Genomic DNA, 27914 nt, shown 5'->3' with positions numbered 1-27914 from the left:
TTCAGAAGAGTGGCGAGGGAGGCGGGCGCCCGTGGGCACGCGGAGTCGTGGGGGGGGGGGGGGGGGGGGCAGTGGGGGGGGGGGGGGTATATCGCTCCAGCGCTCTGCTCGCTCTCAGTCCCGTCTCATGGCTAATGGAGACGGATCGCCCCCCGGCCCCAGCTCCCGCCGCACCCCGTAATCCTGAGAAACTCAAGCGCTGATGGAGCCCCGGTCTCTAGCCAGTCCTTTGGGCCAATAACGGTCTCCTGTCACCATGTGACCACTGCACCTGCGCCAAAATGCTGTAACTCTTTATGTGCCGGAAAAAATTGGAAAACCCTCGCGTACACCCCCTCAGAATTTTCCACGAAACGGGTTACTAACCGAAATACACAATCCTGGGGTTCGAGCCCAGGAGGACCACAGAGTATGGGGGTTTTATTTCACCCTCAAAATAAGCTTTAGAAAGTTTTCAAAAACAATGAAAACCAACCAACCTATTGGCCCCCCAAGACCAGGGTTGAACATTTCTATGTATACTGGTGATGTAGTTATATGAAAAAATATTTTACAAGTGAAAAGTGATATTTCATTTAATAATTCTTAATAAACTGGTTTATAAATTGTTAAAATAATTATTTGATTATTTGACAAATCTTGTGATCTTTCAAACAATTGTTTGGGTGCACTCTGGAGTTACATCCTCTATGAATCACCACTTCATTATTTTGGCATTACCATTTAGCACGTGTTCAAATGTAACTGCACTTTAATAGAACTTTATTTAAAACTTTCTCAGGATAAAAATAATAGGAGGCATTTGCTCGGGACTGAAAATGTGAGGCGAACACTTGAGCAAGTGTCTCTTTGAAGGCTGATGTTTTAATGATTAGACGGTCCAACAAAGAACTTTCCCTCGGTCCCCTGTCCTTTCAAACAGACGCCCTCGAAGAAAGGTTTCTGTTTCTTCCATTTCTTATTTTTGTTAGAGTGTCAGTTCTTGTGTTCCGTGCTTTTAAAAGAAGAAACCAAAAACAGGAAAGAGCCCTATTTTTGCATTTCCTCTTTTTTTTCACCTTGAAAATAATGCTTCACTGGTTCTCGACATCTCAGAACCCGCTGAAAAGGAAGCCAGCTGTGTGTAAGCACAGGGGACATGGTTTCAACCCCACACCCTCCCCTTCCCCTCCAGTGAAGAGAACTGAGCTGAAGTGCATGGGGGTGAAGAGATGGGGGGGAGGGGGGTGGCTCTGATGAAACATCATTGCTCTCTTTGGAAGAATCGCAGGGACCCTCTCTGACACACTCATGTCACTGTTGCAGTATTCAGTGCTTTCATGTATTGTGCTTCTGCTCAAGAAGAGTCTTGTTCCTGGACTCGTACTTAAGAGCTTATGGAAATGCATAAAGGCCTACTCTAGCTGTCAATCACGTGTCGTTTGATTGAGCCTCTTTGTCATTGTAAAAATGTGGGTTAAGGCACAGGGAGGCTGAAAGACGGCACGTGTTCAGAATGCATTCGTTAGACGAGTAGAATCTGGGCTGAAAGGTCACAGGAGGGCCCTCACGGAGCAGGGGGTGTGGCCTGAGCCGAAATACTCCATCACCTGCTTCCTGGTGTGCTGGGACACCCGGTATGAGGTGCGAGGATACAGGGGCGTTGCTGTGGCCGACGGCCGCTGGATCTGGGGCGGTCTAGTCGTGGATCCGGTGAACAGGGCAGTTTTCGGAGAACGAGCCTGCCATCAGGAGCCTGTTTCTAGTGTGCCTCCCTGCCACCCCCAGCCCTTCAGGGGCAGCCTGTGCTTAAACTCCCCATCTTACCCCAGGGGAACGGGGCCATGAATAGAAGAGGGTCCCCGTTAGCATTTTAAAGAAGCCCCATAAGTGATTTTTATTTGGGGAAATAGACCATGTTATTTAAGCTTACAGAGTAGCACATTGGTTAGGGAGCTGTGGCCGTAGGTTCGATTCTCAGGCAGGGCCCTGCTGTTCTGCACACGATCAAGGCTCTCAATCTGGCTTGCTTCAGTAAATACCCAGCTGTATAGATGGTTCATACATTAAAAAACGAAAGCTATGCAAATGACCCTGGATGAGGGCAGCTGTAAAATGCCTAAAATGTGAAATGGAAGCGAGGCCCCCCTCTGGATCGTGAGAGGCGGGTGGCGTGAGGCCCTCACTGCTCTGCTGCTGGTCCGTGTTTCTTTAGCGGTGCACATTTTTAATGTAAGTGGGTCCTTGCGCTTATTTCATCTTATTAATCTTACCTATCTAATCCCTCTGGGTTTAAAAATAGAGGTACGTAGGTGATGAGAATTCAGTAACTGCCTTCTTAAATGATGCACGCTCACCACAGGCATACAAGTTAATTAGAAAGGAAATACCAATCTGAGTCTCTAATTAATTAGGTGCTCCAATGGATAATCCCTCCCTAATGGACTTGTATACCTGTGGTGACTTTTTATTTCTATAAGCGTTTCACCGACAAACACCATTTCACTGACGAATGCAGTACACCAAAGTATTTGAATCTGCAGCCTTATCTCAGCTGTGAAAATGTTGAGTGTGGGTAATTAGTGACGGGCAGATCAGTTCTTTTTTTAAACCACACCGACCTGCATGTGAAACAAGAACTTTAAGGCCTCTCTGCGTTTGACCCGATCCGACCCAACACCATGAAATGCACGCCTGCGGTGATTTTATCAGCGTGTGAAGGCTGCACTCACAATCTCACAATTTTATAATCAGAAATAAAAAACCCTGCCCTCACTGTTTTAATGGAAATGAAAGAGAACGTACGAACATGCTGTTTGACTGCGGTGTGTACCAAGAAATTGTGTGTGCGCATCTTTTAGGCGTGTAACCATTAGTGTGCTGCACCACAGGTTTTTGGGACTCTGCCACGGCCGCTGTCGTGAGTGGGGAACGTTCGCACCCTTTCTTGAGGTCAGAGGGGAAGAGGAGTGTCTGGTTACGGGGCGCGCTGACAAGGCCGAGAGGTTGGGGGGTGGGGTGTGTGGGTGTCTGGCTCTGTTACAGTGAAGCAGTGAAGAACAAGAACATTGCGGCTGTAACTAGGTTACAGACAATAGAAGGCAAATAAGGAAGTGGTTTTTGAACTGAGCTGTTTTGTGTTGTTACAGTTTAGTGCAGCATTCAATCAATTTATAGGCTGAGTAGGATATTTTTGGCAGCAGCGGGCAGAGGTCTAGTTTCAGGAGTGTTGCTGATTTGGCTGTGATCATTAATTCCTGCCATTATCGATGTGAGAAAAAAATAAAAAATAATGATGGATTTGCCGGTGGCAAATTCAGCAATTACATCTGGTAAACCAGCAGTCCTGATAATTTCACAGGGGAGCTAAACAGCGTCCCTTGATGTTTCTGGCATGGACCTTGAAAGGAATAGATTTCTATTGATGGAGGAGGGGGAGGGGGGAGCTCAAGGTTGTTCTTGTCATTCTGTGCAGAGCTGCTCAGAAAAGCCTCTCCTGTGTATATTTCCCCCATCTCCTACCAAAAAACGGGGAAATGGGGGCGGGGGGTCTGTTTTTTTTCCTCGCTTTACTGAAGGAAGGAGGAGGGAGAGTGGCCTTGTCACAGTATCCAGTGATCTGTGAGCCTCCAAGCTGCTCGACCAGGGCAGGCAGTTTATAATGGGAATATGATATATGTAGACAAATGGGTTAGTAGTGGAGAGTTGATGATGTCGGGTCCACACTAAAATGCCCAGCATGATAAAAAGCTATGGTTAGGGACTAGATTTGTTGCCGCTCTATTAGGGCTGCATGATATGTGTTCGTCTGGGAAATATTGTGGTGAGCTGAGGCATTTGTGTTTGCCTGGTCAAAATTTGGTCTTTTGCTGCAGTGACATTACCACATCACCAATGTGTGATGTAACCTTTTGCATGATGTAGTAATGTGACTGCTACAAAGCAGTATCATTTAAAGAAGGTCAATGTGCTATGAAGCTCTTCCTAGCAACTTGCTAACGACAAGCCTGAATGGCTTATCATCAAACGAGATCATTCTTATGTTCTTCCTAGCAACACCACCCTGCCTGACAGGCACGATCAATACAAAATGGCCCCCAAGTGACCATGCATAAATAAAATGGAGTGGCTTCTTAACCCTTATAGAATCAACCGTTACCATAGATTTGTGAATGCACTGTTATACTATCAATTATTTTGAACTGGTTCTGATCCAGTCTCATCCAGTATGGGTGTATTTTGCACGTAGTGGACCTTTGCGTTTAATAGGACCGATGTGTTAATTGCGTATCTGTGGTAAGCGTGAGCACCCTCTGCTGCGTTTTTGTTAACCCCTCTTGCTTCTTAATGGAGCCAGAGTACAGCAAGGACTAAATGAAGCCAGGAGAAATTTAAGCTGTGCTGGCCATGGGTTTCACCAGTGGTGGTCCTCATTAGATCATATGGACAGAGAGGAGATTAAGGTGTCTTATCTATCTTTGCCAAGTGAAGACGGCCAAGGAGGGGAAAAAAACGGTTTTCCAATCATATTAGTCGAGGCTGGTTTTCCACTCCCCTCTGTCTTTAATGAAACATATGGCTGGGGCAGGCTAATAAATCAATTTGCAGTTTTGATTTGTTGGCAGCATGTTAATTCGAGAAGGGGAATCGCCCGGCTTGCCTTTTCCCCCACTGATTTGTTGGTGGTTACATAAACTTCATTCCTTGATTGGGGGGGGGGGGGGGGGGTTTGTGAAGGTGACCTTGGCTTCAAATTCAAGAAAAGCCCACCTTTCTAATTTTCGCGGAATGCCGGCTTTCGCCCGACACGATGGCGAGTTTCCTGAGTGGGTAGCGGGTGTTTGGAGCGATGCTGCGGTCGGTTATGTAGCTCCCTGTGGGGCTGCCGCGAGGCGTAAGGTAGATGCTGCACGCGTTCAGCGGTTCATAGAGCAACCTGCTCTCATCTCCGCCCTGGAGCCGGGTCACAGAGCAAATGCCATCTGCTCATTCCGCCCAAGTGTCCTGCTTAGGAATTGCAGTCGGACGGCCAGGGCTCTCTTGCTGTGTCGTTCATCGGGGAATGCTGGGGGGGGGGGAAAAAAAAGTTGTTCCTCATGGCAAACATTCCAAAGGAGATTTTTTTAAATCTCGGAAAAGGTGCGGGAGGAGACGCGTGTCGAGCAGGGGGGGTGAAAAGAGGTCGCACAGCGTGCAGACCGGGCGGCCGCACGGCGACGCGTTCGCAGTGAAAATGCCAGAGCAACAATGGGCATGTGTCAAATGCCCTGGTAAACAAAGGAGGGTGAGAGACAGAGAGAGAGAGGCAGGAAGAGATTGACGGTGCCATGGAAAGACAGGCCTTTTGTTGTGGCGCCATCGCCTCTTGTTTCCGTCCAGTGCTGGAAAATGGCACAGCTTGCAAAAAAAAAAAAACCCTTTGACATCTAGCAGAACTGGCACCCAGGTATTGGGTGCCATACAAAAACCTCTAAAAATGAAATTCTTAGAAACCAAAAATGTCAAAACTCAGCATTTCTGGTGAGTTGGGAGGATGAGAGTTGGGCTGATTTTACTAGTGGTTCTGTCATGATATATTTACTGTACTTAGACCTGGGAACTATGTGTAACAAAAAATTAAATGACCGAAAAGGTAAAGGCCAGGTTTTCGCAGAATGCTGATGGCATTGGAACAACATTTTTTCAGAAGAAAAATGTAATTTAGTCTTCCAGGGCCTATCCCATGATGCAACTTACATTCTCCTTTTAACTTTTCTTGTGGATGCTACGACTGGTAAAAAAGCATATGTTGGGTGGCACTGCCTGCTGTATGCTTGATTTAATATTACTTTGGAAAAATAACTCTGGCTTTCTAAATGGTTTATGGAAATATGTGCAAGGTGTATAATTTCAGCCACTGTTATTAAATGTGTGTAATTATGAAAAGCTAAGTAGGTGGATGATGTTAGTGCCACAATATAATCTACTTTCTCAGTTCATTATGCCTCCTACTACTTCTCGTAGTGTAAAGTGTTGCATCCTCTGAATTGTAAAGATATGTACTTTTGTCGCTATTGCATGGTTATTTCTTTTTCTTTTCTTTTCTCTTGAGTTATTTCTTTCTCTTCTAGCATTATTGTTGGTGTTACTGACAAGTCACTTCTGTGTCTGTCAATACAGCGGTCAGTGGCTTGCGTGGGATAAGACTTTTTGGTCTGTCCCAAATAGAATGAAAAATATGGTTACCTGTTGCTCCAGGTCTTGAGTTTTTAAGAATGTTGGCGGCATTGGAACAGCCTCCAAGTAAATTAGCTTTTGGATTCAAATCACAGTGTTTATAGAATGTTTTATAATAAACTGGGAGTGCAGTCTGTGACAGGGGCTCCTTAGTGATTGGTTGACAAGGGATACAAGAAAATGTCCTCAGCCAATCACTGGCTAGCTGCGCCAGCGTAGCCTGACGACTCACTGCCAGTCAAGGCCAGCATAGTGGCTTGTCTGTCCAGAATCATATTCAGTTTGAATGGGTTTATTCTCTGTTCCTGAATGGTTGATGTATTTTTATTTATTGGTTTTATTTTCTTTAAAAGGAGTTTTCTGTAATGTGGTGGCAATTGGGCTGAGGTATATTACCTTAAATTAGCAATGTTGCTTATTGGTGGAAGAGAATGTAAGAACATGAATAAGATTCATTTACTATTTGAACATTTGTTTCCAATATTTCTAGCAATATTTCCCTGCAGGCATCACGTTTAATCAGTTTACGGAAATCGGTTCATAATCATATGTGAAATGGTGTGAAACGCTGTACACATTTCAATGGAGAGGCCCCTGTATTATTTTTGTTAACTTCTACCACCCTGTCATTGGTTATGGGTTTTTGTTCCACAGTCAATAGAGCAATAACTGCACTGTTATCAGTCAGATTCAAATAGGTGCAAAAGTGCCCAAGCCTGCTGTTTATTTTCATTTTGAGAGTTTGTTAGCTTTGTTAATGCCATAGGGTTTGAATACTCAAGTCTGAACTTTGACGCCAGTAATGCTGATGGGTTTCTTTGATTCCTGGCAGTTAATTGATTGATGTCGCAGAGATTCTAGTCACTGGGTGACCCCAGGTCTAAATCACTTACTGATTAGAGGGGAAGAATGAAAACCAGCAGTACCACTGGCCTCAGGGTCAGATATTTCTGTTCCTCCCACAGGGTGTTCATATGGTTTTGTGGCCTGGGATTGGATTAAAATTTAAAGCCAGCCACACCTTGAACATGTTCCCTTTTTGCCACAGTCACAGTATTACTTTTACAGTTGTATTAGTAATTGTGGGTTAGGCAATCGAGAAAACACGTTCAGGTGGCTGGGAAAGTGATCAGTGGTGAAATGAAAAGACCTTATATGGGCATGACACGCCGCAGGGGCTAAGGTTTGAAACTGTTGGAGTATTTCAGTTCTCACATGCCCAGCTATATGAAGCACGATGGCAAAATGGGGGCTAAATCATGGCTAAACTGGTGCAGAGGGCACCAGGCTTAACTCTGTCCCACATAGTCACAGCAATCACAATTTTTTAAAGTATCCAGACTCCTCGCTGTCTTTTTTTTTGCCTGAAGGGCATGTGCTTAAAGTTAAATCCAAGTTCAATCCAGGCATTTTCAGGCACAGTTAGACCAGATTGTTCTGGCGTGAGATCATTCAGAATGCTGGTTTGAGTCACCGGTGACCCTGGATTCTATTCAGACGGTGTCAGACTTCAGCTAATTCTCACTCTGTCCCTGCATGACAGCTGCCAATGCGATATAGTAAAGCAGCGCTTGTAAGGTCCTGTTCGAGCGTACTGCTGCTTTTCCACAGAGGAGTCCAGGCTTCGGCGGTGCTTCAGTCACAACTTACTGCCCCGAGGCTTTGCTGTTTGGCCCTTTTGAACTCCTTGATCCTCATTGGGCCAGCAGGGTAAAAGGGTGTGGCTAAGGTCAAGGGCAGTGTTATCACTGGTAGCTTGATATCAAAATATGGACGTTAGCTGTCATCTTTCACTGGGAATATGATGTTAACGGCAAGGTAGGTGCTGTATTGGTGGATTTTTGAGTGACATTGACACTTCACAGGCCTGCCAGCGGACGAGCAAACAGGCCAGCAGCCTGAGTCTTTCGGGCACGAATCTTGAGGCTCAAGCTTCGGGCTGGACTTGGCCGGCCTGGTTCGTGGCGTCTAGTGTCCATGGCAACAAATAACAATTTGAAGGAAGTGCAGCTCTCAAAGCCTCCATTACGCTCAGAGGAGACGGGTTCGTGCTGTGCATCATCCGCACACTTCAAAGGGGGGCATGACGCTACGCTGTCTAGCGCTGCTGTTTAATGGTGTTATTGTGTTTCATCGTGACGCACACACATCATAAATCATTTTTTTTTGGCCAATCGGTGAAAGGAATACTCGATGGGGCACTATAAGGGCCTAAAATGAACTGCGGTATTCTGTGTAAAAAAAAAAAAAATGGTTCCCTTGGCTGTCTTCACAGCTCTGAAATTTACACCTTGCTTCTGGTTAGTATCGCGATGCCAGTGCAACACTACTTTATAAATCTGAGAAAATGCATTAATAATTAACGGTTCATTTCAAACGCCTCACAGATCAAATTTTGTCCTAGACTCCTTTTTTTCAAGTTTACAGTGTGCAGTCAAAGTAAAACCATGTCTAGTCCACAGCAAATATGTGTCCTAACTCAAGGCTGTGAGTCCATTTCCTGGTCAGAAGTTAAAAAAAAATATCTCCCTGAAATTTGTATCGACAAAACATCTGATTTATATAGTAGTGTAGTGTATTGCAGATGTGGTGTACAGAGCATGCTGCATGTAAAAAAAAAGACAAATGTAGTATGCAGTTCTGCTGTCCCTTTTTGTTATCATCTAAGTGCTGGGAGTGCTGTTTGTCAGAATTCTCCCCCTGCTCACGCAGGCATCCCCTGTGAGGGTTGCTACCAAACACAGAACAGAAATATAATAACTTCATTTTTCCCCGGGGGAACTTAAGGAAAGCGAAATAATTAAAAAGCCTTTTTATCCGTAACCGGGTTGCGCGCGACGCAGCGAACCCCGATTTCGTCTTTCTCTTTTTTCTGTTACGAGGTCACCGGTAGCTCTCGGGGAGAGTGACAGAGGCTGGCGAGCCGGGTGCTGCAGGTCTTAGAGGCACAGGGGGGGCTGTTATGGGTAGCACACCCAGGTGTGGGATTAAAGGGCTGCTGGGAGGCGCATCCTGTGGGGGCGCTGTTCCGGCGTGCGGACGGGGCCCCGGGCGTTGAGTCGGCGGCATAGCGGCGCACAGGGAGGGAGGGGTTGAGTCAGAGGGGGCGGAGCCTGCATCTTATCAGGCTCTGGTTGTTTGAGCGGAAGCCTGCAGTCCGCCTGTATACGGTGCGTATGTGGGGTTTTACCTCCAAGTGTGATGGCTGCGCGAGACAGGGGGAAAATAAGTATGGCTTCAGAGGAAAGCCTGCCTTTGACGGCAGTCTCCCCAAAGGGAAGGAGGAGGGGGTTGCAGCGATGCAGATCGGCTCACCATGTGCACCTGGCGTTTTCCCTGAGAAAACGGGGGAGCAAATCGGGTCAAGAAAAAAAAAGAAAACGGAGCTTGAACTGTGGGATGTGGGGAAGGAGGTGACCCGCCAACCCCCTGCCACTGAGCTCATGACTCCACGGTGCCGTCCTCCTCAGACGATCTCTGTGGCCTGAGCGTGACCCTGCCCACACAATAGGCAGTGCCGGGCGGTTGGTTGCGTCAGTGTGAGATGTTACGCAAGAACCCCCTCCTCCCCGGTGTGTGGGGGTGGTGTGCACAAGACATAACACTGCACATGAAGCGGAGTCCTACGGGCTGCAGAGGAATGGTCTCACTCCCTCTTTGTGTGTGTGTGTGTGTGTGTGTGTGCGCGCATGTCTGTGTGTGTGTGTGTGTGTTTGTGTGTGTGTGCGTGTGTGTGCGCGCATGTCTGTGTGTGTGTGCGCACATATCTGTGTGTGTGTGTGTGTGTGTGCGCGCGCGCATGTCTGTGTGTGTGTGTGCGCGCATGTCTGCGTGTGTGTGTGTGCCCGCATGTCTGTCTGTGTGTGTGTGTGTGCGCATGTCTGTGTCTGTGTGTGTGTGTGTGTACGGCTTGGGGCTGTGTTTATTTATAAACACACACACTGCGTAGTGCAATTGTTCAGCTGACACATCAGGGGCCTTTTTTGTGTTATTTTAGCCACTGAAGTGGACTCTTTTTGTGGGAAGGTTGCCCAAATCTAGTTGATGTTTCATTTGTAAAGAGATGTTATAGGAAGAGAGAACCATGAGAAGACCAGTGCCACATCTCTGGCACTGCTATTATAACTGCGTGCGCATTGTTAAAATGGCAGGTTGCCATGGAAGGCACTGTGAACAGTGCAAACCCGAGTGTCCTTTCTGCAGAGGTGATAGGCGCTGATGTGGGATAATGCGGACTGGTATTGGTGTTTTAATTGTCCAGCTGGGGTGTGCTCAAAGCAGTCACATGACCTCTGCTGTTTTCAATGACACGGGAACGGGGTCTGCGGCATCCCCTCATCAGCGCGGCATCGGCGATCACACACAGAATATTAATGGAGTGCACTCTCCGTCAGGTATAGCACCATCAGTGAAACAGTTTCCCATCAGAAAGAGAAAGAGAGAGAGAGAGATGGGGGGAGGGAGAGAGGGAGGGTGAGAGAGAGAGAGGGAGGAAGGGAGGGAGGGAGGGTGAGAGAGAGAGAGAGAGCAGAAGGATAATCGGCAGGACGACGTAAATCTGAATTCCGGGCACGGCAGAGTCTGAAGCAGGATATTTCACGGCATTAAGCATGCTCGTATGTCACACGCCAATCACAGTGATTGCTTCCACTCTTACACTGTTTTCGTGGTTTTTTTAAAATTCTCTCCTTGGTTGTGCGGGAACATCAGGGGGGAATACTGTCTGTTTCCACCCCCTGCGGGGTGCCACGCTTTGGTGAGGCAGAAAAGGAAAAAGAGAGGTTTAGAAAGCAAGGTTTCTGTGGTTTCTACCATGCACCACGCAGAGAGAGGAAAAGAGAGAAAGAAAGATGGATAGAGCGAGAGCAAGAGAGAGAGACAGGGATAGAGAGAGACAGAGTGAGAAATGTTGAGAGATATAAAAAGAGATGTATAGAGAGAGGGATAGAGAGAGAGAAAGAGAAATTGATGGATGCCATGTGAGTATGGGGGTGCAGGTTGAGAGGGAGAGAGATGTATGGAGTAGGAGAGCCCTATAGGAGAGAGGGATAGAGAGAGAGACAAAGATTGAGAGATAGAAAGAAAGATGTATATATATATATATATATAGAGAGAGAGAGATAGGATGAGAGAGGAATAAAGAGAGAGAGGGAGAGGAATTTATAGATGGATACCAGGTGAGCGTGGGGGTGCAGGCTGAGAGAGAGTGATGTATGGAATAGGAGAGCCCTACAGGAGAGAGAGGGGGAGTGAGGGGTTAGAACAGAGAGGAGGTGTAGCTCATTTGCATAGCTGTTAGAGAATAAAACACAGTTATAACTCACTGCTCACTGCTGTGGGCGATATATATGTTTCCTCTCCACATCTGTCCTGGGTAAAATCATTATTTCCAGCAGTTTACCCTTTAAGACACCAAAACATCCTGCTTATTTCTGACCATTTCAAAAGCGGCGTTGTATTTTCACCCAATATTCAGAGGAAAAGCCTTCATTTCCTTCCTGAGCGCGTGTTTTCGTTTAGTAACCTGTTGTGTGTAACATTCGCGGTGATGTACCGATGTGTTTCTAAATTTAGTCCGCGGCTAATGAGCTGAAGAGATTTGTAAAGAGACGCTGGTTTGTCCTGGGTCTGGCGCTTGCCGAAGCTGTTGGCTGCCGTGTGGGAGGTGCTGTGTGGCCGTTAACGGCAAGTGTGTGGTGGAGAGTGAGGGAATGACCGTGACCGTGGCCTGTGGCAAGGGGATGGAATTCTCTCTGTGCATGTTGGAAATTATGATAAATATTAATGCCTGAAATAAAACCATTGATTTCTCTCTATGCGCCGAGAGCTTGACTTAATGAGACAGCGAGCCGGGGGTGGGGGGGTGGGGGGGTGGGGGGGTGGGGGGGGGTGGGGGGGGCGGGCGGGGAGACCTTTGCCCCCAAGCTATTGGGGAATTGGTTTTAATATTTCATGCGCTAAGCAACGCTATGTCATATGCAAACGCAGTACAGTAGTGCGTGCTTAAATTGTATTGAGTTTCTGTTCTTTTTTGTTTGTTTGTTTTCCTTTGCTACTTAAATGAAATAATGCAGCGTTCCACAAGACAGATGAACTGAATGTTGGAAAACAGGACACAGTGGACAGGACAGGGGTGTTCTCAAACTGAACCCCCCCCCCCCCCCAATCGGCCCCTGGGGCCCGTTTGACTGGAGCTCATCCCCTGAGTCACATTCTGTGTTCATGTCCATCTTCTTTCATTTCATTTGTTTTAGATGAATTGTATTAATGTAGCTTCCTATTACCATTGTCTTTATTGATGCTGTTGTCACCCTTGTTGCCCTATGTCTTGATATACCTTGTATGTGTGTGTGTGTGTGTGTATATACTGTATATATATATATATATACGTGTGTGTGTTGCCGTGTGATATATCTATACATATAAACTCAGTGATATATCTGTATGCGTATTCTTGTTTATTAGAATAAAAACCCACAGAAAGGGGGTTAGGGACGGAATGCAAATTCAAACATACAAAGAAAAATGGAGCACAGCTCCTGGCGTAGCACCTAACAAATGGCCACAGCGTGCGCTGCTTCCTCTGCCTCCGGGGGCAACTCAATATTTTAAACCTTTTTTTTAACGCATTTCAGCTCACCGGGTTTATCATTTCACTGCATTTCCATCATGTCATCACTCTTGTACTCATCACCATGACTCCCGTCACCACGTCACTTATCACTGAGACGCTCATCGTCCTCTCTCTCACCATCACAGCACTCACCACCCCAACACGTTTCACCATAACACCCCGAGGCAAAACAGGCAGGATTGAAAAACAAGCCGCGCTTAGCATGAAGTGTTCATTTCACTTAACCCATAGTTTCAATCAGTAGCTTTTCATCAGAACACTCATCCCGGGCATCACTCATCACCACGACACTCATCACGCAGTATCCTGTCACTATGTCTCGCAGCCAGTACAGATACCAGAGCAAAATTAAACGCTGCTAGACTGAAAAAGGAAGATACAGATCAGGGAAGACCTGCAATTTCCCTCTGGGATCAATAAAACATAATCTGTCTACACAGCATAGATTTTGTGCTGTATTGTGTTGTACTCACATGCACGCACACACATACACACAGACACGCACACATACACACAGACACGCACACACACACTCACTGACACACACACAGACACGCACACACACACATACAGACACACACTCACTGACACACACACCCCCACACACACACCTACACACACACACATACATACACACACACACACAGACACACACACACAGATACACACAGACACCCATACACGCATGCACATACACACACACACACACACACACACATGCACATACACACACACACACACACCCAGTCACACAGATCATGTATTTGACTGCACTGCTTTAAGAGGCTCTGTTGATGTGCGCCCGGCTGGGACTGACTGATAACAGAGACACCCAGACACCCGGCGAACGTCTCTGTGGCGTTAGCAGGGGGAGCCGTCCAATCGGAACCTGATATTCAGCATGGCTTTGTCCGCCGCCCTTGACTGCAGGCTCACAATGTGGGCATCCACAGGCCCGAAACGGAAGCTGCGCAGAGGGCTTTTACTTTCACATCCAGTGCGCTGAAACCAATCTTAAGTCCTGCTGAGGCTGGTGTTAAACAACCACAGAGTTGGGGGTTAAGGTTCTCCTCACTGCCTTATACGGGTAATCACTCTCAAATGAGTTTCAGAAGCTCAGTTAACCCCCCCCTCCCTCCTTAGCCAATAAATGCCTGCGCAGAGCCGATGAGGCTTACGCTAGGCAGAAGTAGCGAGGCTCACAGTGGGAGGGTGGGTTGAAGGAGAGGCCATTGACAGACTCGACTGACTGTCGGGCATCTAGACCTTAACACACTGTTTATGTGAATTTGTTAAGAGAGATAGGCTTCTATCTACAGAGATGTTTTGTTTTTGACCAAATCTGTAGAATTTTGAGTCTGTGACTTTTCAATGCTTTAGAATTGCAGGGTTCTATTTGTAGATAGTATAAGTGATATAGAAAGCTGTAGAATGTCCAAGACCCATGTAATAGCCTTTTTTTAAAAATGTTTTTAGGTGTTTTTTCTGTTTTTAAGTGTGGGTGCTTCTTGCTGCTGGAGACTGTATTCAGGATCAGGAGTATTGACCTGGGCTGTCGGGCGTGTACGAGTTCTAGAAGATTCTCTAAAGTGAAACTGCAGCACGGTGCTCTCTGGAGGCCTGAGTCAGGGTCACCTACACAGGGAGGGGCCCATGGGAGGGGCTGGGGGGGGGTATGTTTCCACCTCCACATCAAAGGCCTGCTGGCATCTGCTGAGGTAGCTACACCACACAGTGTGCCCTCATTCAGACCTGGGTCTAATACGCCTCGGAAATACTTTTAACTGTCCTGATGCCAGAAAAATGTGGAAAAACCTCTCCAGCTGGAAGTAACGTAACATATTTTTGTGATCATAAGGTGTTAAAAATTATTGGTAATCTGCAGTCATTTTACTGGGGTTTTAAGGGTTAGATTATTATTTGACTAATGCTCGTCTTGCTGTAGTGGTCATTAAACAAAGACCATATATCAGTCAGCAGTATTTTGAGTCAGCATCTATTTCAGTACTTTCTTTCTGTTTCGGGTTAAGTTGCAAGTTTCATTTTAAGTAATAAATAGCTCTCAGCCACCAAATTAAAAGAAAAGAGCTCTAGAGAAGAGACAAAATGCTGTTAGATTGATGCTTATCTTCTTGTTTAATGTGTAGTGTGCTGCCTTTATTAGAACACTCTAACAGTTATCTGACTGCTTCTGTAGCTTAGCAGGATATAAGAAAAATGCTGATCAGATTCCGTATTGAACTGTCACTGTGGTTTGGCTTCTGGGAATTGTGAAACAAATCTGCTGTGTTAGCTCGTCTTGCTACAGCCTTTTGTACAACAGTTGTATAAGTAATTTCCAGTACCAGTGTTTTCTGTGTCTGTCTTTGTCAAGACACTTGTGTAACAGGGTCTAGAAATGGAAAGTTGAGTACTTTCCTATTTCAACAGTGGTCTATTGTACAAGAGACTGTCAGTAAGAGTTGTTAATAGTGAAGGCAGAATCAAGCTTCATGAATGTAAGTTAATTGTAGGTCCACACATCGTTGGGTGCATGAGATATCGCCCTCCCTTCACTAGTTGTAACCATAGTAATTGATGGGCTGCCTCTTGCTTTGAGCTAGAATGTGGTGCTGCTAGCTCACCAAGAGAAAAGGACCGATCTGTGGATCTCAGCTGTTTGGCATGCAGGCTCATTTCCTGTCGGCTGCTGCCTGCCATTCTCTGTCCTTTTTAATTGTCAACCCCAGGCCTCACCGTTATAGACTTTAATTGATCTGTTTTGGCTAGCCTCAGGTTAAGAAAATTATTTCTGAGACCTTTCTTCCATACTTTAATGGATTCTTTGTTAAAAGCATTGGTTTATTTTATTTTTTTAAGTATTGGGTAATGGGGAGAAAAACGGAAACACCAGTGCAAAGCCACTTAAAAGGCCACCACATGTGGCCAGGCATCGGATCACATGCCTTGTCACATGACCTATTGGTGTCTGGAATTCCGCAGGAGGAACATGACAGCAGCTCACAATGAACTGTTGGAAGAAAATCCCATAAACACTTTGCTCAGGTTATATGTATAAATTCATACAATATATGTATGTGAATAGATGGCTTGAGGGACTGAACTGAAACTTTAGAATTTGCTCTGAATTAGATTCCGTTTAGATTAAAGTGTTGTGAGGATAAACATGTACACTGATATTATATGCCTACTGGCTGACCACTGTATAATTTCCACTACCACATATAGCTATATATGGTATTGTAACACCAGTATATGCACCCTGTGACACTATAGTATAGATGTTGTATTTGAATAATTCACACAGATATCCGATATGGACAACCCTACGTTGTGTCCATTTTGTCTGGAAGTGCTTTGTCCGAGCATTCCAGTTTAATGCTGGGAGTAATTGATTCAGGTTTAAGCTTGTCCTGCTAATGTGACCTTGGGCCAGTTTGTAGAGGAGACCTCTATGGCTGTGTTAAAGAGACAGAGTGAGCTGTGCTGTAATGATACACTCCACAGGCTGTTTAAGTGATTTATCATTGTATTGATCAAAGATGGGGTTCTGGACCTCTCACACGCACACACACATATTCATGTATATAAACAGATACACACATACACCAATTAATGTACGCATGTATGTGCATGCGCACATGGACATATGTATTCATGTGCACAAACAGATTCACGTACACACACGTATACATGTTCATACATACATACACGAAGCACAGGCAAGATGAGAAACAAGTGCTATGATTTTAGTTTTGACATAAATTAGTTTTATAGTCTGAAGCATTGACACGTTTGACTATCTGCTCTCTCGGTCATTAGCAAAAGCCACACATCTTCCCTGTAATTCTTTTATCAGTAAATCTTTTAAATAGGTCAAACATTTAGGTTTTGCTCTACCGCACCGTTCCGACCCATTTTATATCAACGGGACACGCTAGTGATAAGGATTTATGTCAGATAAAAGTGCAGATAAGAGAACGCCTTATTTTAGAGGTTGCCAGGCAACATTTTGAAATTACTAGTGTCGGTTGGAAGCAGGAAGGGGTTTGGTAAATCGGCCGCTGTCTGTGATGTCACTATGCAACTGGCCTTGGCCGACAATGGCTTATTTGGCAGGTCTCTCAGGCGCAGGCAGGAAGCTGTGGCTTTTCATGACCGTAGCCACTGCCTTCACACGCAGGGGAGGGGGGTGGTTCAAAAAGAGAAAGGGGAAGAAAAAGTAACGTGCTTCTACCTTTTTGTGCACCCAGTTACCGTCAGCCAGCTACAAAAAGCAGAACACACAGAGCATGCTTGGAAAGTACAAAAAAAAAAGCATTACGTTTTACTAAGTGGGAGGCGTCAGTACTAAAACACATCTTTGTAAAAAATGTTTTGTGTTTTGTGTTATTGCTGATATTTTAACTTGCATTATTTGCACCCCCCTCTGTTTTTGCTTATGTTCTCACTCATCTGTTTTCTCTGCGCTTAGTTTTTACGACCACCTTTGAACAACAGTGCAGCATGCATGATGCTTATTATTGTTAGTACCACTAACTGAATTTAATTCAGTTTAATTCCGTTCTATTGTATTCTATTTGTATTTTGTAATTGGAGTTCCTAGTGCTGCATAACAACACAGAACGCCCATAGCCGCCGCAGTTTGCTAAGCCAAGCGATGTTAAAATATGAGCTGGATGGTGAGGGATTTTCAAAGCTTCGGTTACGACAGTGTTTTCCTCAGCAGTGGTGGCTTTGCGCAGCTGTGGACGACCGAACACCTTCTACAGCATATCACTAGCAGTCCTTCTGGAGTGAGAGAATTCACAGGAGTCGCGTTCTACAGTCACTCAGTCAGGCTTGGCCTTGAATGTAGCTGTATGAAGAACTGTGATACTCTGTCAGAACTCCATCTGCCACCCATAAATATCCATTTTTTGACCATTGCCATTTCCAGTGTCTTATTCTTATTGATAGATTTTTTAAATTTTTTTATTTGGTTTGTGGCCTTTTTTATTCCCAGTTAAGAAGTGCTAATATAGCAAGACTGTGACGCAGCCTGTAGGACAACTCTCCTGTCGCATAAGAATCCCCCATCCAGTCTGAAGTTGAATTCCCTTCCATGCTGCGTTCTGTACTGTGGTCCCACCTCTAACTCTCTCTGCCTGAAGAAGGTGAAGAAAAAAACAAACATACAAAAGGAGAACAGCCAACCCACTCTCTTTAAAAAAAAAAAAAATTAATAAATAAAGAATTGGTAGTTGAGTCTCCAGCGTACCACCCACACACATATATACTACTAAGTGCGCTGAGTGCACTGAGCTGAAATGTGTGTGCTCCTCTGGCTTGCTCAGCTGCGAGCCAGTGATTGTTTAAAAACCTGCGAGCCACAGAGTGTAACAGGACAGTTAGCCCTGGTCAGAGAAGAGACCAACCTCCACCTGAAAACAAGCTGAGAGCCTGCTGGGAGTGGGCGCGTCGTTTGGTGGAACTAAAGCAACAGTAACCTGAGCAAACTAGACTTAATGCCCCCCCCCTCCCCCCCCCCCCGTCACCCCCCCACCAGGTGGGATGGGGTAGGTCACGTCCTCCCACGAAAACATTCCTGGCCCGAGCCGGCTTGTGACATAACCCAAGCTGGAACCTGTGGCTACTGGCCCAGGCCTGGGATCCTGGTGTTTCTTTTGCTGGCCTGGCCAGTCAGAGGCCTCAGGTGTTTAACTGTATGAAAGGGCTCACTGCTGCAGTGTGAATCAGGCTTCGCAGAAAGAGCAGAAGGCTGCAGTCAGAGTCAGGCTTCACAGAACTCTGTTTGTCTCAGGGCTTGAGCTGTTACTCCTCGTTAGTGTTCCGTAGTGAAGTGCTTGCGCTGCTATCAGACTGTGTCCGTTACACTGTGATGATGATAATAGGAATAGCAATAATAACAGTAGTAATAAGGTCAGGGAAAAGCTGATCCTGAACGTGCGCTTGTCCGCGGAGACGCTGCATTAGCATGGGATCTGCGCCGCTCTGCTTTTCTGCGCACCTGCGTGTCCGAGTTCCCGCAGACAGCGTGCCCTCTGCGCGTGTTCCACACTCCTGCACATGAAAGATGGTCATGGGACACGCAGGCCAGACTGTAAAAGGGCACCAGGTCAGCAGGGGGGCCGGCTTTGGGCAGCTTCAAAGCAGCTGGGGGTGGGGGTGGGTGGGGGGGGGGGGGTTGTAGACCTAAATATGAAACTATCTCACTCAGAGAGCCGAGAGACTGAATAGGACCTAATTCTGGCTTCCGTCTGCTCAAACAGGTCACTCATCTGTCAGACGGTACGTCATATTACTTCAAACAGTTGCTGCCCTTCGAATAGACTGTACACAATAATGAGGGTTTTCAAATAGACGTGATTATTTGGCATAGATGCAGTACCAGCCCATGGGAGGTAAACTTTACTTTCATTAATCACTGGTGTTTGGTCGGCAAATTGGCAGAAACTGTGTTCAGTGCTGTAACATATTTTTTTAAACGTGCACACACACGCAGGGCTGCAGCAGGGATGTACCAACGCAGGACTGCACTGCCCTTTTACTCGTTCTAACAAGCCATGCCTATCAGCGTAGAGGTTTTTTGCTCTCGACAGTGATAAATGAGTCTAGACAAGCTTGAATTTATCAAGAAATCAGAAGAACATCTTACATTCCTGAAGGTGCCTCTTATTACGCAGTAACTTGAGCTTTTTTTTAATCTCTGCTGTAAAATCACGGGTGCTGCTGTACAAATACACTTTTCACAGGAGTCTTACAGTAGTGTGCTAACTGTGTTTCTAGGACACTCACAGGTTAGCACTCATTGGTATACTGAGTGCCAAAGGTAATACTTATTTCTTGTTTCTAGACAGAATGACAGCTATGGCTGCCACACCCAATCGTAAGGTGACCTTGTTCGACAGTATTGGCACGCTGAACATAATTTAGTTTATCTTTTCTCTTTCCTGTTTGTCTGTTTCGCTTTCCCCGTCTTGATATATTCCTTATCTCTTATCTCTTTCTTTCTCTCTCTCTCTCTTTCCCTCTCTCTATCTTTCTCTCTCTCTCTTTCTCTTTCTCTCCCTTGTTCCTTCTCCCCACCCCCCTCCGCTGGAGCGAGCTTGTTTGTTTTTGGAGAGGATTATGGTATAAGAGGCAGATTTGCACCGTATGGTGGAAGCAATCAGGGGTAGTACTGAACCGGATTAGGGCTCCATGATGCATACGGCTTTAAAGGAATACATCCAGCTAGTGAAAGACAATCTATATGAGCACACACACACATTTCCTGAAGGGTGATTTGGAGTCTGATGCCTCTTGGCACTCTGTATTCCCCTCTGACTGAACAGATTAGAACATGCGTGCTCGTTAGCCTGGGCTGACAGGGCTAATCTTGTTATTAATCTACAGTCAAAGCTGCTTGTCCGTGTCTCGTTTTCATTTCTGCTTTATCTTGCTATTAATAAAGCCGAGCGCTATTTAGGAAAGGATGTGGTTTCGCTTAGGTGTGAAAGTCCGCCCACAGGATTCACAACATAGAGTGAATATAGAAATATTTTTGCAAAGTACAAATTTCTAAATTTGGGGTTGTGGCGTGTGTATCTGTGTGCATGTGCGTGCGCACATTTCTGTGTGTGCATGGCTGTGTTTGAGCGAGGGGGGGCGGCTTGCGGTGAAAACACTGTGCCAAAAGGCTGAAAAGGACTCTGGCAGGAAGGGAGGCGGCTCGGGCTGGACTTTCTTGGCTGGTACATAAGCATCAGCCTAATGTCCAGTGATGGCTGACACGTTCAGGAGACCTGGCAGGCTCCCCCCCTGAGATGTATCATTTGTGACAAGTGCAATGTCAGGATCTGGAAACCGCGGAGTGTTTTTCCACTCAAGTAGATTGACTGTTCCGTACGGCGGGTCTGGCTCCCGCGCCGCGCCGCGCGGAGCTCAGATAATCAATGCAGCAGCGAAGCTCCGGCTGGCTGGCTGAGGCGGGCTACGGAGAGGGGGCCGGATTAGGAAACATCCCACAGAAAGCAGCCTGGCGGTCGGGTTTGCGCGCGTTTGTGCGTCTGCTGTGAATGAACGCGACACACCGTGCGCATGTGTGCGTGAGTTTGTATGTGAGTGTGCGCGTACGCGTGCGCGTACTGTGTGTGTATGCGGTGTGTGCGCGCGCGCGTGTGTGTGTGTGTGTATGCGGTGTGTGCGCGCGTGTGTGTGTGTGTGTGTGTGTATGCGGTGTGTGTGTGTGTGTGTGTATGCGGTGTGTGCGCGCGTGTGTGTGTGTGTGTGTGTGTATGCGGTGTGTGCGCGCGTGTGTGTGTGTGTGTGTGTGTATGCGGTGTGTGTGTGTGTGTGTGTATGCGGTGTGTGCGCGCGTGTGTGTGTGTGTGTGTGTGTATGCGGTGTGTGTGTGTGTGTGTGTATGCGGTGTGTGTGTGTGTGTGTGTATGCGGTGTGTGCGTGTGTGTGTGTGTGTGTATGCGGTGTGTGCGCGCGTGTGTGTGTGTGTGTGTGTGTATGCGGTGTGTGTGTGTGTGTGTGTATGCGGTGTGTGTGTGTGTGTGTGTATGCGGTGTGTGCGCGCGCGTGTGTGTGTGTGTGTGTGTATGCGGTGTGTGCGTGTGTGTGTGTATGCGGTGTGTGTGTGTGTGTGTGTGTGTGTGTGTGTATGCGGTGTGTGTGTGTGTGTGTGTATGCGGTGTGTGTGTGTGTGTGTGTATGCGGTGTGTGCGCGCGCGTGTGTGTGTGTGTGTGTGTATGCGGTGTGTGCGTGTGTGTGTGTGTGTGGGTGTGTGTTTTGCTTTCAGCTCCTTCTCTTTCTTCTTTTTTCAGCCCCGGTGCCCAGCCAAGGGGCCACTGTGGAAATTTGCCTGTTCCCATGGCAACATTTCGTGTCACTGTCTTGTGGCGGCCCTCAGCACAGCGTTAGCGGTTCTCCAGGAACACTCTCTGTGCGTCTCCACACACACGTGTGTGTGTGTGTGTGTGTGTGTGTGTGTGTGGGTGGGTGTGGGTGGGTGTTTGTGAGGGTGAAAGAGTCTTAGTCCTGTTATACACATTCTGGTACGTCATCAGTAACAAACATTTATTTATTCCCTCTAAATCACTCACAGGTTTAGTGATTGATTGATTGAACTTGATGCTGTTATCTAGAGCAACCTGCAAGGTTGTCATGGCAAAATATGCATTCTACTGATATTAGAGCAAGTGGCAAGTAATAGATCTAAGTTCCGTGTGTGGGTGTGTGTGTGTGCATGCATGCATGCTTGTGTGTGTGTGTGTGTGCATGTGTGTGTGTGTGTGCCCAAAGTGACTTTGAGCCATAGAGAGGAGGGTCAGCTTAATGGGAAAGACAGATACAAATGACTGCACCAGTCACTTGCTCTGCTGCCTTGTTGTGAGTACTCCCATCTAGTGGGGACCAAGGGAACTGCAGGGAAATATAAAGGCACGGACATAGAGCTAATTCGTTCAAGCCTACTAGCCCTACGTCTGTGTAAAATGTACAATTTAAGCATTTTTCAGAAGCTCTTAGCTAAAGCAATTTGCATAAGTGCATCTGTCTCATTTAGCTTGAGGTCTTATTATTACATGTAATTTATGTATTTGAAAAAAAAAAAATCACAGATGAACCCTTTCCCTCAACTGTAATTGGAAATTCACACAGACTTCATGCACCAGCTTGTTTGAGTCATCAAGGCTGAAACCATCAGATGTCTGTACTGGTGCCCTCACAAGTATGCAACTGAACGTTGTGGACAAAAAGCATACTGTTCAATATTTTCTACCAAGACAACTATATGAAAATTGAAATCTTATTTTAAGTTGATAGCTAGTAATGCGTTGGTCTTTGGGGGGGGGGGGGGGTGGAGAAGACTGCAGGAATCTGCGATCTGTTGATGCATTTGGAGAATAAGGCGGCGTTAAGCGCCGATGGTCCTCTTTTTTGCACTGACGCACCCCTCTGGTGTTAAATCGTGAAACTGCACTTTTGATCGCTAGCAGAACAGCGAGCGACTATCTCCATCTGGAGTCCTGAGTCAGAGCGGAGCTGATTGGCTGTTCACATTGCCGTGGAGACAATGTGGAAATCAAGGTGGCAACGGGAGAAACGGTGCAGTGGCATGATCCAGTTTCGGATTCTCACCTGTTCAGAGACGGAGAAAATTCCCCCTCGAAATCTGAAAATCACGTCTTGGTTTTCGGGGTCGGTGTTGGAATCCCCTTCCTGTCCTGCCTGGGGTCTCCTTCAGCTGCTAGTGTGCTTACTTTGTGTTTTATTTTAACTGGTTTTAACCAGGTAGGTTAACTGAGAACTTAATTCTCTTATGCAGTGACGACCTAGGGAGCGAATATGAGTAGGATAAATATGTGGCCATGACAGTTTTTTGACCAGGACACTGAGGCCACTACCCCCTAGGCTTTTGCAATAAGTGGCATGGGATCTTTTCAAACACAGTGAGACGGCACCTCAGTTTAAACATGGAGGATGGTGTTTGTCTGACAGACGGTGAGAGTCCACTCTGTTCCCTGCTCCGCGTGCAGTAAAATGCCTGAGTTCATTTCATGTCCTGAGCTGGAACAAACTGGTTCCCTGGCTGCATAGGCTTGTCTTTGCGGCTCTCAGAATTATTACATTATGATACATTCATTAAGCAGATGCTCTTCCCAAGACCTCTTTACAACAAAAGAGAGCAGAGTACATATACCTGAGATACGTGGGCAGCAGAGCAAGACCTGGCTAATGACATTCCCATACCAGCAAGTGTAAATTCTACATCACTAAAGCACTAAATGTAAGTGAACATACAGGTATGTCAGTGCTTGACCCATAATACAAATTATAGATTCACACAGCTAACATGAATTAATTGAACTAATTACAGAAGAAAAGGGGGATGCAGTTGGAATAGTATTGGTGAATATGGCGTGTTTTTCTGTCCAGTACAAATCTACCCTCCTACATCTATTATAAAAGAGAGTTCTCTTTTTCCTCCAAGCTATACATTCTGTTTGGGAAGTGGTTTTCAGGTGGGCAGGATTTTAAAGAGCTCAGTTTTATGGGAACTGGATTCAGAGGCACAGGTACAGGTCTAGGTACTTTAGGTCTAGGACTTTATGCCTATGTATCGTGCTGTACTGGGTCCTGATTTTGTGAAAAATGACGATTTGTCCCCCTCTGAGGCCTGGAGTAAAACCACACAGTTTTTGCGTTGTGCATATTCCATATCTGAAGTGGCTTATTGCACATTTTTTTGCAGATAACTCACTGAGCACTTCTATCGTTTATCATTTCCCTCTTTGAGAAGTGGCTGCCTGTGCAAACACGATATGTTGTTGCTAGGCGCAGCGGCGCATTCCAGCCGCATCCGTAGCCGGCCCCCGTGTACGATGAGAAAATTGAAGTCAATATTACCTGACCTTCTTCTCCCTGCAATACTGGGGATGATGTTGACTCGGAATTGGCCCTGTAATGATGGTGATGTAAATATGGCTGTGGGTGTGCCCCTGGTGGAGACCAATCTGATTGGAGTCGCACCCACTTCCGCGCGGCTTTGTTTCCTGCTCCTGTGCATGCGGTCAGACTGGTTATCTCACTCTATTTTTAGCCTCGAACCCCTCCCTCGCAGTGATTCGCCAGGGCTCACCTGAGCACACCTGGGGAAAGGGGAAGTGCGCTATATTGAACGGAGTGAGAGGAGAGGAGGAGCCCTCTGATTGGAGGACTGGTGTTGAGGAAGGAGGGGGGAGGGGGCGTGTCTCGCCTCACCCTTGTCGGACGGGGATCTGGCGGTTGACGGCAGCGAATGAGGAAGTCCTTCTCCAGTCTGAAGCAGGGTCATGCCGAGTCTGTGCCCCACCAGCGGGTGCTGCCTGGCCCCTCTCCTGTCCCTGAGGGACCTCCGGAGCGTGTGGGGGGGGTCCGACGGAGATGGGTCGGGGGACCTGGTGCTGTCCGAGTCGGGATACTCAGAGGGCACCAGCAGAGGGGGCACCCTGGAGATATACAGCAACGGCACCCAGGTTCAGTCTCGTCTACCTGTCCGTCTGTCATACCTCTGCTGAGCTCTCTCCTGCTCAACTGAGGGATCTGTCTGTTTCACTTCCCTGCCGAGCTCTAGCTTTCTCTCTCTTTCACTTTCACTGATTCCCACGGTATAACTACACTGGCATACGGGGCGTAAATTCTGTGTACATACACATTGGTACGTTGTGCTTGTAAAATTGTATTTGTAAAACCACTTGGCCGTGTTTCAGCTGTTGTTTTCTACTGCAGTCATAACATTAAGCCGCTGCAGTCAAAAGCTGTAAGCGTAGCTGCTCTTGTACCGACCTCTGTAGTGTACATACACAGGAACTGGGAGCCACTCAACGTTAAATTGGAATTTTTTTCCCTCAACGATGTTGCGTAGCCTGTTTTCTCTATTCCTGCTACTAGTGTGACAGGTGGGAAGTGATTTGGGACTTTCCTACACCACTAGCAGGGGACCGACTGTGAAAGCTCCTCCTAATAATGAAGTTTTAATTGGCGCGGATGTAATTTTAGCCATGCTAATAAGAGTGGCAGGTCCCCCTTGCAAAAGAGATTTCAATCTCAATGGGGTTTTTTTCCTAGTTAAATAATGGTTAAATAAAAATTTAAAAATCCTGTTCGTGGGTTACAGTCCCCGCACCTCTCCCCTGGAAAGGGCCGGAGCGAGACGGAGGGAGGGTGGGGGGGAGCAGGGGATGTGGGGAGGTTGGGAGGGGGGCGCGTTTGGCTCGGTGTTCGGCACTTAATTGTTGTATTGATCTGGCAGTTCGCCCCATTGATCTGACCGTGGCCTCCGCCCTCCACACTCTCTCCGTCTGCCAGTCAGGCCGGGCGGACTTCCCCGCGGGCGGCATGGACAGGGTTACAGGGGGGGCGGTGGGCAAACGCCGGGCCGTACGGGCGGCAGCAGTTGGCATTCCCGCTCCGATGTTCGCTTAAATGATTTATAGAGCACCGACGACAGGTATGGCTCTGCCTGGAATTCCTCACAGTCTTAATGCGGCGATCTTAATTTCTGGCCCTGAAGGCCCGCAGGGTCTGCTGGTTTCCTGTTGGCGCTCGGCACTTCATCGATCAAACGGAGGCAGTTGATTACACGGTTAACTCACCCGCCCTGGTTTCCCGGGTCTGAATTGCTTGCTGATATTAAGGCGAAAACAAAACCCCGCAAAGACCCTGCGGCTCAACTGAACCAGGAGTGTGGATCGCTGATGTAATATGTCATCGAGGACGTTTCCTCTTGGGTGGATAAATTTAATGGCGGCATCCGTGTAAAAAGATGTCCTAGAAGACTGGTTTTTATTCAAAAAAAAATTAAAGGGAACATGGTGTCCAGGAAACAAGTGGGGAGCCTAAACATTTGACCGGCGCATCTATTTTCGTCCTGCTTTCACAGCACCAAAGGCCGAGGCCCGGGTGAGAGTCGGATCGTTAGAGTAATTGCAGTTGACCTCCAGTAACCCTTCGCACACCACAGCCGCTGTAAACAGGTCTCTATGATTTAATGAGGCATAAATCCGGCAGCCCCCGTGTCTGTCTGTACGCTCACGGGCACTCCCCTGCCTGCTTTATCTGGGGCCCTTAATTGCCCAGTTAAATGGTTTTATTGGTTAATTGGGACGAGCGGGCGGCGGGGAGAGCGCTGAAGCTCGAGTGGCCGTCGATGGTGTGAAACAGACCGGCTGCAATAAAGAGCGTTTGGGCTCGCTCGACCGTAACAGAGGGCTGGCTGGATTCCTCCACTTATCCAGTGTGCTGTAAACAGTGTAATTAGGCCACGTTTAAGATACCGGGGAAACTTACAATAATGTTTCATCAATTGTCCAATCAGTCAGTCAATCAGTGCGTCGCTTTCTAATTCACCGTAGTGCTGCTATTTTTACCACAGTTCTGCCACTTGCTTACTGTTTGGTCTACAGATAAACTAGATAACTGCTTTCTGTTATTTACAGAGTTTAAACTCATATCTACCGGTCTCTCCATTACTCTTAGATAAAATGGCTTTTCTTTTTTAAATGGTGAAGTGAAGAATTCCCTGCTATTTGGTGGACACGGAGAAATGTCTGCCTTTTATTTTTGTTTGATGGTTTGTTCTGTGTGAATGCAATTGGAGTTTATCTTCTTGCTGAGAGGGTGGTTTATGCCCTTTTGTTCAGTGTGTGTCCCCATGCGCAAAGCCTACCTGCTGTACATGCACATGGCTATTTAGAGAGATATTTGAGTCTGAACCTTTTATCAGTTGCCTAGGGTTACGTACTGTGTGTGGGACTGGACAGGGACCTGTGTGTGTGTGTGTGTGTGTGTTGATTCTCGTATGGTGGTTTGATAAAGTGCTGTCAGCATGTCAGCATGCCTGCTTTTTCCTGCAAAACAGCAGAATCATTTTATTATACATCTGTCTCCCTTTATAATTCTTTGGAAGGTAGCATATGATTTGGACCAACACAAAGTCCAAAATGGACTGGACCGGGAGAACTAACAAAAGCACATCACAGCAAGTGAAGATCGCTTCATGTTTATTTCTTTAATGGTGCAGCCTTTATCTAATCTGGACAGAACACTTACGCCTTGCTCATGTGAGTGAATAAGTTTGAAACTCGAATGAATAACAAGACCAGGTTCAACAACAAAGGGACTTACTCTGTTTGGTTAGGTGGCGAACAAAGCAGGGTTGGATGTGGGCTGTGGTTCTGAGAACAGGTGTTAGACCGAGGAGAAAATCCTGCCCTGATATGATAATAACGTAGCATTTCATCCACCATAATTAACACCTGTCCATTTCAGCAGTGACCCATGGAAAGAGAAACGATTGCACATGAATCATTATCGCTAAATTAATGCAGGACTCAAGTCGGCACCGGTGTCATCGTGTAAAGACTCAGAATGGTGCTTTGGGATCGCGCCGTTCAAGTACACCCTGTCCCCAAAGATAACGTGTCTTATTAAGGACGGTGGATTGTCCAGGAAGTGCAGGTGAAAGAATAACAATAAAAGAACGAGCCGAAGTATCTAGGAGTCAAATAGACCCACTTAGGAGGACCTCAGGGTAAAGCCGTCAATAGATTT

At 46.7% G+C, this 27914-nt stretch overlaps 1 protein-coding gene across 5 annotated transcripts in view; it reads left to right on the top strand.

The window, feature by feature from the left end:
- si:dkey-172j4.3 (diacylglycerol kinase delta) overlaps window positions 1-27914 on the top strand; it is a 68903-nt gene that overhangs the window by 10168 nt on the left and 30821 nt on the right. Inside the window, exon 1 of one of the 5 annotated variants that reach the window (XM_035408786.1) lies at window positions 24641-24838. The exons of the other annotated variants lie outside the window; for them this stretch is intronic. Coding sequence (XP_035264677.1) covers window positions 24656-24838 — 183 coding nt within the window. The 5' untranslated portion in view covers window positions 24641-24655. Of the gene's footprint in view, window positions 1-24640; window positions 24839-27914 lie in introns of those variants that run through there. 5 annotated transcript variants of the gene reach the window in all.

The sequence above is a fragment of the Anguilla anguilla genome, chromosome 3 (assembly GCF_013347855.1).
Source record: "Anguilla anguilla isolate fAngAng1 chromosome 3, fAngAng1.pri, whole genome shotgun sequence".
NCBI lineage: Eukaryota > Metazoa > Chordata > Actinopteri > Anguilliformes > Anguillidae > Anguilla > Anguilla anguilla.
The sequence above is the reverse complement of the archived record's forward strand: the minus strand, read 5'-3'. Positions and strand labels throughout refer to the sequence as shown.